The sequence below is a fragment of the Fringilla coelebs genome, assembly GCF_963513975.1.
Source record: "Fringilla coelebs genome assembly, chromosome: 11".
Taxonomy (NCBI): Eukaryota; Metazoa; Chordata; class Aves; order Passeriformes; family Fringillidae; genus Fringilla; species Fringilla coelebs.
The window spans coordinates 14,390,747-14,400,365 of NC_140037.1; the positions used below are offsets into that span (position 1 = coordinate 14,390,747).

The 9,619-nt window shown below is 41.7% G+C and overlaps 1 protein-coding gene across 2 annotated transcripts in view; it reads left to right on the forward strand.

The window, feature by feature from the left end:
* TENM1 (teneurin transmembrane protein 1) overlaps nt 1-5,111 on the forward strand; it is a gene marked incomplete at both ends in the record, with an annotated part of 224,038 nt that extends 218,927 nt beyond the window's left edge. For both annotated transcript variants that reach the window (XM_084212897.1, XM_084212898.1), the window contains 4 exons: nt 15-402; nt 1,104-2,324; nt 2,817-2,959; nt 4,353-5,111. In XM_084212897.1, the coding sequence (XP_084069023.1) occupies nt 15-402; nt 1,104-2,324; nt 2,817-2,959; nt 4,353-5,111 (2,511 nt within the window). The remainder of the gene's footprint in view (nt 1-14; nt 403-1,103; nt 2,325-2,816; nt 2,960-4,352) is intronic.
* Between the last annotated feature and the right edge of the window lie 4,508 nt (nt 5,112-9,619).

Below are 9,619 nucleotides of genomic sequence, written 5' to 3' on the forward strand. Positions count from 1 at the left end.
CTGTTTGGTTGCAGTCCGTGATGCTCCTGCTGCACAGCCAGCGGCGCTACATCTTCGAGTACGACCAGTCGGAGTCGCTGCAGTCGGTGACCATGCCCAGCATGGTGCGGCACGCCCTGCAGACCATGCTGTCCGTGGGCTACTACCGCAACATCTACACCCCTCCGGACAGCGGCACCGCCTTCGTGCAGGACCTGGCCCGCGACGGGCGGCTGCTGCAGACCCTGTACCCCGGCACGGGCCGCAGGGTCCTCTACAAGTACACCAAACAGTCGCGGCTCTCCGAGATCCTCTACGATACCACGCAGGTCACCTTCACCTACGAGGAGTCTTCTGGGGTTATTAAAACAATACATTTAATGCACGATGGCTTCATCTGTACCATCAGATACAGGCAAACAGGTTTGTCTAAGTGTGACTGCTTTGCTAAAGTTTTTGGCGCTCTTTCCTCATTTACAACACCCTGATCTTGCACTTACCCGGCATGAAATTCCATTATTTTTATGTCTACAAGTTCTTATATTTTATGTTTCACTAGAAAAATATGTGTGTATATTTCTGTGTCTGTGTCCATAGGTGAATATAGCTGTCCCGCTTGAAATATAGTTTTCTTTTTATTGCTTGGTATGGAACAGCTCTTAGGATGTTTTGTTGGTTTTATTCCTCTGTGTGGATATTTGCTAAATACTAAATCAAGTTGGTTTATTGTTTGTATTTTCAAGTTTCCCTGTTTACACCGTAATATAACATAAATTCAAAAGGACTGCTTACATGAGGAAGGAAATCAACATGTGAAATTAATTTAGTATAGAATTATCTTGTAAGTAAATAGAAATCATAATTAGGAATAAAACAGCATTAATTTAAAAAATATTAATAAAATATAAATAATTTGTAGAGCAAGCATTAATTAAGGTTTTTTGAGAGAAAAATCTAACATATTCTTAGTTAATGGTATTTTCTGAGACAGCTAAGGAGTAGTAAGACTAAAGGGCATACCTGAGGTCATATCCTGTCTGTCCTAGATCTGTAGGGTAAGTAAACCAGGGACATAATTCATTATTTTTCTTGTTTTATCTCTTTCCCGTATTTGTTTTGGACAGGTCCACTTATTGGTCGCCAGATCTTCAGGTTTAGTGAAGAAGGGCTTGTAAATGCCAGATTTGACTACAGCTATAACAACTTCCGTGTCACGAGCATGCAGGCCATGATCAACGAGACGCCCCTTCCCATAGATCTGTACCGTTACGTCGATGTTTCTGGCAGGACCGAACAGTTTGGAAAATTCAGTGTCATTAATTACGATTTGAACCAAGTGATAACCACCACTGTGATGAAGCATACCAAAATCTTCAGTGCCAATGGTCAGGTGATAGAAGTACAGTATGAAATCCTCAAGTCTATCGCTTACTGGATGACCATCCAGTATGATAACATGGGTCGCATGGTGATCTGTGACATTCGTGTGGGGGTAGATGCCAATATAACGAGGTATTTTTATGAATATGACGCTGATGGTCAGCTCCAGACTGTGTCTGTGAATGATAAAACCCAGTGGCGCTACAGCTACGACCTCAATGGCAACATCAACTTGCTGAGCCACGGGAACAGCGCGCGCCTCACTCCTCTGAGATACGACCTGAGAGATCGCATTACCAGGCTCGGGGAAATTCAATATAAAATGGACGAAGATGGTTTTCTCAGGCAAAGAGGCAATGAGATCTTTGAGTACAACTCTAATGGTTTGCTGAACAAAGCCTATAACAAAGTGTCTGGCTGGACTGTGCAATACTGTTATGATGGTCTTGGAAGACGAGTTGCAAGCAAATCAAGCCTAGGACAACACTTACAGTTCTTTTATGCTGACCTCTCCAACCCAATAAGAGTTACTCACTTGTACAATCATACTAGCTCAGAAATAACATCCCTATATTATGATCTGCAAGGTCATCTCATTGCAATGGAATTAAGCAGTGGAGAAGAATATTATGTTGCTTGTGATAACACTGGGACGCCTCTAGCTGTTTTTAGCAGTCGAGGCCAAGTCATAAAAGAAATTTTGTACACCCCTTATGGAGAGATCTACCAGGACACTAATCCAGATTTCGAGGTTATCATTGGTTTTCATGGAGGACTCTATGATCCTCTTACTAAATTGGTTCATCTGGGGCAGCGGGACTATGACGTCATTGCTGGTCGGTGGACAACTCCAAATCACCGTATATGGAAGCACCTGAATGCTGTCCCACAACCATTTAATCTCTACTCCTTTGAAAATAATTACCCAGTTGGCAAAATCCAAGACGTTGCTAAGTATACAACAGGTAAAAGTACCCTGTCTCTCATGAAAATGTATTTAACAAAAATAAAACTTCCTCTTGAATTGTGGTATGGATTCAACATTCCGGAAATCTTTTGCATACAAAAGGTCTCTAATCTTAAATCTATTGAAGTAATTTATTTAATAGATTGCATCATACTGAGCTTGATCTGTTTTCTCTAACATTTATGGTAACCAAGAAAATAATTAATAGCTGCTTCTGTTGCTTTTCTCATTGCCAAAATAAGGGGAAGAATGGAAGAAGCTTAATTTGAATTTTTCTATTACAAATAGATAGAAGGAACACTATTGATTTGAGTATAGCTATGCTTTGTAACCAAATAATTTCTTTGCTACAATAAATGCTGTAGCTAGTGCAGGAAACATAAATTGATGTGAAATCATTATTTCTGCATAGCTGGAATTTCTGCAGACTGCCCTCACTTTTTCTAGGATTTATGAGCCTTTTTGCCAGCATCCTTTTCTTGTTTTGTAGACATTGGAAGTTGGCTAGAGCTGTTTGGTTTCCAGTTGCACAACGTGCTGCCTGGATTCCCAAAACCAGAGATAGAAGCTTTGGGGACAACATACGAACTTCTACAGCTTCAAACAAAAACCCAGGAGTGGGATCCTGGAAAGGTTAGCAAACATTCTCTTCAGCTGCTTTTAATACTAAATTAAGGAGTTTTAATAGAAAATATTGGATACCAAGGAAAAAATGCGACTATATCTTTTAACATAATAGGCAAAGCAAATTGTTTAAGAATGCTAGAAACTTTAATGTTGTCAATTATGTACTAGCATCAGAGTGGAGGAGAGGTTCAAGGAGAGAGAAGCTTTTAGCAACACAGTGAAGAAAATCTGCCGCTATTTATAGAGAAAATATCCAAATTTGAGGCACAGAATCCACAAAAGGGTAAAAGTATTTGTTGTGAATATTGAAAAAAACCACAGAAAATCTTATGGAATTAAAAAACCAGAACAGCAGATTTTCATCTTTGTTAGCAAAGATGCCACAAGCCCTGGAAAATCACTGAGGGTATAAACAGCTTTACAAGTCAGTAGCTCTGCATAATTATTGCAGGAAACAGAAATGCTGCTATGGATTTGTAAGGGGTCTGTAAATCTTAGCCTTACTCCAGGGCTTGTTTTCAGTAACAAAGAGCCAGACAGCAGCTATCAGAGTCCAGCAATCAATGTGACTGCAACAGGACCAACTGCCGATATTCTGAGCAGGCATTCACATTTTGCATATGAGCATCTGTTAACAAAGAAACATGATTTTGCAAAGATGCCTTTCCTCTATTGTAGTCAGGAAAGGGATGCACAGAGCATTTGAGAGCTCACATTCATGTTCCCAGCATTTAAGACACTTGCCATTCACCAAGTGCAGAAGGCTGGAGGGTCAGAGCTCATGCCAGATGTGGAGCATGTCCATGGAAAATTATCACTGAGATGTTAAGCTTTTCCAAGGCACACAAAAGATGTAGTGCTAGTGTTAAAACACAAAGAGGGGCTTGGAGTGAGGTTTCTTCTAGCCTTTGTGGGGAGCAAGATTGACAGATGTGATGTACTTGCCTATTGTTCTAGTGTCTCAAGACCTTCACAACCTGCTTTCCTTAAAGAATGGGCTATAAAAGTCATTACCACAGTTCTGCAGAAGATGTAATTAAACACACAGAGACTAAGCAGAGCCACGTGAAAGGGCATAGCTTTGAATTCAGGTTTCCCTGAACTGCTAAGGGCTGAAAAAACAGCCATCAGATTAACAGTTCAAGGGGGAGGAAAAATAAAACTAACAAATACAAAAATAGCATTTGTGATAAATATGTTGGCATTTTTTTCCTAGAAATTAAGGAATCTAAGAGATAGAAAGCACTACCATAAGCAATTAAAACGCCTATGCATATATCCAGGTTCTGTAGGTGTGCACAATACTTTCCAAACAAATTGAAGAGCCATTCTAAGCAATTAAGAGATGAGAAGGGTGAGGTACCTTGCCTGCAAACTTGAATGATGTTTTCTTTTGCAGACTATCCTTGGTATTCAATGTGAGCTACAAAAGCAACTCCGAAACTTTATATCCTTGGACCAACTTCCTATGACACCCAGGTATAGTGATGGCAAGTGTTCTGAAGGAGTGAAGCAACTGAGATTTGCAGCTGTTCCTTCAGTGTTTGGAAAAGGGATCAAATTCGCTATCAAGGACGGTATAGTGACAGCTGACATTATCGGGGTGGCCAACGAGGACAGCCGGCGCATTGCTGCCATCCTCAACAACGCTCATTACCTGGAGAATCTGCATTTCACCATTGAGGGCCGGGACACCCACTACTTCATCAAGCTGGGCTCTTTGGAAGAAGATTTGGCCCTGATCGGCAGCACCGGCGGGCGCCGCATCCTGGAGAACGGCGTCAACGTGACGGTGTCGCAGATGACGTCGGTGATCAACGGCAGGACTAGGCGCTTTGCCGACATCCAGCTCCAGCACGGCGCGCTCTGCTTCAACGTGCGCTACGGCACCACCGTGGAAGAGGAGAAGAACCACGTCCTGGAGGTAGCCAGGCAGCGAGCCGTGGCTCAGGCCTGGACTAAGGAGCAGAGGCGGCTGCAGGAAGGGGAAGAAGGAATTCGGGCGTGGACAGATGGAGAGAAACAGCAGCTTTTAAGCACTGGGCGGGTACAAGGCTACGATGGATATTTTGTTTTATCTGTGGAGCAGTATCTCGAACTTTCTGACAGTGCCAATAATATTCACTTCATGAGACAGAGTGAAATAGGCAGAAGGTAACAAAGAAAATCTCTGCCTTTGCGTCACCAAAGACTGCCTGTTTTTAAACGTAAAATGGTTTATTGTATTGGTTTTTCTAGATCAGAACTCTGTATATATAAATATAGAGGAAAAAACATATCCAACTGCCTTTAAATGTGACAGAAGATGGTATTTTAATATCGTTTGTTTAACTCTTTGAGAGATGACAGTGACAATTTTTAGTTCTTGTGTGGCAGTATTCAAAAATTTCAGAAGCAGAGTCCTGCGAGCCGAGCGGCGCGACCTGCGCGCGAGGTGCCCAGGGTGACACCGCACAGCCCTGCGGGGTAGGGGCGAGCGCCACGTGCTCTGCCTTCTCCTAAAGAAACACCTAAAGTTTTTTGTTGTTGTTGATTTAATAATTCACCAGTTATTTAAATGGTTACAGAGCCTGATTCTGCAACCCTTATTTACTGGGTGTCTTTTATCCCAGTGAGATTTCCCGTAAATTCAAGGGAATGCATACAGAAACCAGACTGTGTATGGAAACTTCGCAGCTGCTCGCCAACCCCACACGTGTTCCTCACAGTTAAATGCTGAGGGATTTTCTGACCTGGGAAATCTGACTTGGGTTGGATTCAGTAGGTACAAGGATGTTCCTATGGCCTTTGCTCGGCTGCGGCCACCTGCCAGCTGCTCCGTGCTGAACATCACATCGTGTCCCCCCGTGCACGTCAGGCCCCTCTCCCAGGGTTTGGCTCGGCACTGGGATATACTGGGAGAGCTGCCAGTCTGCTTGGTGGCACCGTGCTGGCCAGGCTTCAGCCAGAGATGGGGCGGCTGGAGTGGGCTTAGCGGGCACTGTAGTCTTCAGGAGGCTCTCCCCTGCCATGTGTGCTCCAGGCTGGGCTTTAACCCAGTGCTTTGGGGACACCCCAGCTGGGAGCCCTCAGAGCAGAGTCAGGCCGTGCATCATCAGTCCTGTCCATCAGTCACTGGGCCAGGACCTGTCCTCACACAGATGATTTGGAAGGCGCAGTGTTGTTGGGTTTAGACATCACATTCTTTTCATCTCAGAGTAATAATCCTGTTGTAGTACTCATTTTTTCGAGTCTGAAGAAGATTTGCGGGTTGGGAGTTGATGAACCCAAGTGTGGATAGTAAATATGTTGGTAAACAGAGAACATTTCGGGGATGACTCTTCACTTTTCAGCTCAATATCTAGAGCACATAGAAAAGCATTATATTGCATGGACAGAAATTTTTATTTCCCAAGGTAACATGCACTACTGGCACAGTTACTTCATAGCAGAGTAGGTGATCCTTCCTCCAGCTTGTCATTTTTAAAAGACCTGATTTGCAGGAGGTGGGCTGGGCACACAGGGAGGGGGGGACGGGCAAGCAGCTTTCCAGAGGGATCTAGAAGTCTTGTTATAGAGCCTGTGTATCCATAACAGGAAGGTATTGCACATTTCTTTCAGAACAAACATAGTAAATATATGGAAACAATTTCTGCTCATATTTACAGAAGCCAACAAAGTGCATTCTTTATCTCTCTTTTCTCCCCCCAGTTTTCTTTTTTCCTTTGTTTTTGGGCAAGTGGAGCAGACTGTACCCAAGTTAGAGATGAGCCTGAATTAGCACCTGAGATCTGAGGCCCTCTCTGGGGTTTGAGCTCAGGTCTCAGCCTCATTACCGTCTCTTCCCAGATTCCTTTTGCTCCCCTGGGAGCCAGCGCAGCTTTGGGGGGTGCAGGATCAGGCTGAGTGGGAGCCTGGCCCCTGAAATCCTCCTCTGTCCCCAGCCAGGGGGACCTGTGGACCAAAATCTGCACATACACATTGTGATCAGGCTCATCATTAACTAATGTACAGAACAGGGAGCTGGCAACGTCCAGGTTTGACAGCTCAGATTCTGTAATTTTCCATCAAATCACAGAGAATTTGAATACCTCCACACCAGCCTAAAAATGGACCTTCAAATCCTTGAGCCTCTAATACACTTTTAATCAATGGAAGAATAATTTATGAATTGTATATAGAGAGTGCATTCATAAATGTGATGATGTATTTTATCACTGATCCAAGATGTCAATATTAGAGTCTATTTTACTTATATTTTAAGCAATTATACTTTTTTGCAATTCACTAATGAGGATCATTTTCAAACTGCTTTAAAAATCCATTATAAACAAATATTTGGAGCTATTAGAGTTACCTTGAACGGTGCATTTCTAGTATGTAATACATATTTAGTTAGCTTGTGCCTTTAGTTTCTTAAAGTTATATTTGTATTATATGCAGGAAATGCACTTTGTATTACCTACAGCTGTGGTTTTTAATACTGCCTTGATTACTGTTGTTCTCATGTTATGCCAAAAGGTCAAAGAGTTAAATTTGTGTTAAAAGTTTGTCTTTGAAAGTAGATTTGGCATTTTCCCATTTCCTGGGTGCAGTCTAAGGTGCATTTTGAACAATATTTCTTATAAGAATATGGTTTCATTGAGACTCACATGACATTACATGGCCCAATTACAAAAGCAAAAAAATGCCTTCATTATAAGTTTCTTAAATTTAGGAAACTAAATATAAATGTTGTGTTGAGATGACAGTGCTCAAGAAACAAGTTATTGCTGAAAGAGCAAGCATGGGAGATTGAAGTCATATCACAGCTCCACATGGGCCAGCCAGCAGTGATTTGTGAGAACTACATGAACAAATAGCTTTGGACTGTCTTGTTCATCAACAACCTCAGATGGAGGCAGGGAATATTTCAGTCTCCATTTTTTTTTCCTGAGTAGTTAGAGCAATTTCTCAGTGGGCTTGGGTTGTTTTTTATATAGTTCTTCTTTTTTTTTTTTTTATTTTGTATTTTGCACTATAACCTAGAGACCCAATTGAGAAAAAAGAAAAACAAATAGCATGGAAATTTTACTGTTATTTGGATCAGATAATTTGATGCTAGCATTCTGAACTGCAAATAAGGCTGTGAAAGAGGGAAAAATAAAGTAAAATAATTAAAATAAAGTATAAAATAAAAATAAATAAAATCCACCATTGCACACTATCCTGTAGCAAAGTACCTACCATGAGAAATACATGCTATATTTTTTATGACCACCAAACAAATAGTGTGTACAAGTAACATTTCCTTTGCTTTCATATTTATTTAGTAAATCTAGAACATTTCAAAGTTATAAATATATATATATAGATATCTTTGTAGAACATAGCCAAATAAATATATATGAACTGGTCAATGTGCAAGAGGGCATACACACCTTGGCTCTTTGGTTTGAGCTCTCTGGTTTGATCCCAGGGCTGGGCCAGGGGCAGCAGCTCCTCCAGGGTGAGCCGTGGGCACTGTTGGAAGCCAAGGTGCTGTTCCAGAAGGGAAAGTGGTTTAGGCAGAGGAGCTCGTGGTTCAGCCGGGCCGAAGGGGACAGGCAGTGCCCGGGGGTGTCCGTGTGTCCGCGCGGTGACACCCGGGGGACGCCGGCTCAGGCTGCACCAACAGCCCCAGGGGTTTTCCCATCAAAGGCTGGCTGCTATTGAAACCTCTCCTTGATACAAAACATTACCAGGTTGAAAGCACCCTGACTGCCAGAGGAATCACTTCCAGGCAGAAACTGGGAATGGTGGAGTTGGACTCGCTGTGGATTTGTCTGGGCATTTGTCACCTGCCATTATTTGTCTAAGGAAACGTGTTTGACAATTTCCAGTTTTTCCTTAGATCTCGTGGTGGACTTTAGCCTTTTAATAAATGTTAGTATATCAGATTGTGTCCTTGACAGTATTTTACTTGTATGAACCATGATAAAACATTAAAATCTTCATACTCTTCTGGCAGAAGTGTCAATAAACAAGAACGAGAAGCATAGCATACAATATATGTCAAAGTAATGTTCCTTTTTAGCTTTCTCATCAACAGTAAAAAATGTTTACAATGTATGCCAAGATCTTCACTTTCTGTCTAACACCAGTTAGAGGTTCTGATCTTACAGAAATTGTGTTATAATGGCCTCAGCCTCGTTGCTAGGAAACAATAGATCCCAATTTTTTTATTCCTGCTCTAACTCCTGTGCTGAATAGTGACTGGATACTGTACAGGTTTATGTTATATGGCTGCAGTTAAATGGTCTGATGCATTTTGCTCTGGGTTTCAGACCAGAAGCATGCATTTTCTACAAGAACATCCCAGCAACACACTGTAAATATTGAAAGTTAATATATTATGTGTCGATATTTGAAAAAGAAAGTACTTTGACTATTTCATTTTTAAAAAATAAAGGTGCAAACTTATGGCATGTGATGTTGTCTTTGTTTACATCAGTATTGTAGATATTCTGGTCATGTCAGTAAAAGGTACTTCCATAGAGCTAAATGAGGACTTCAGCCAATATTGATTGACTAAAATTTGAGGGCAGGATGTTGCTTAGCAAGACTTAATTTTAATTCTGGTTCATCCAAGTTCATGCTTATAACTCTGCAGGTTTCACTGCAGGTGAAATCCCAGCCAGTTTCTGGGTAAAGGTTATTATATTTCAT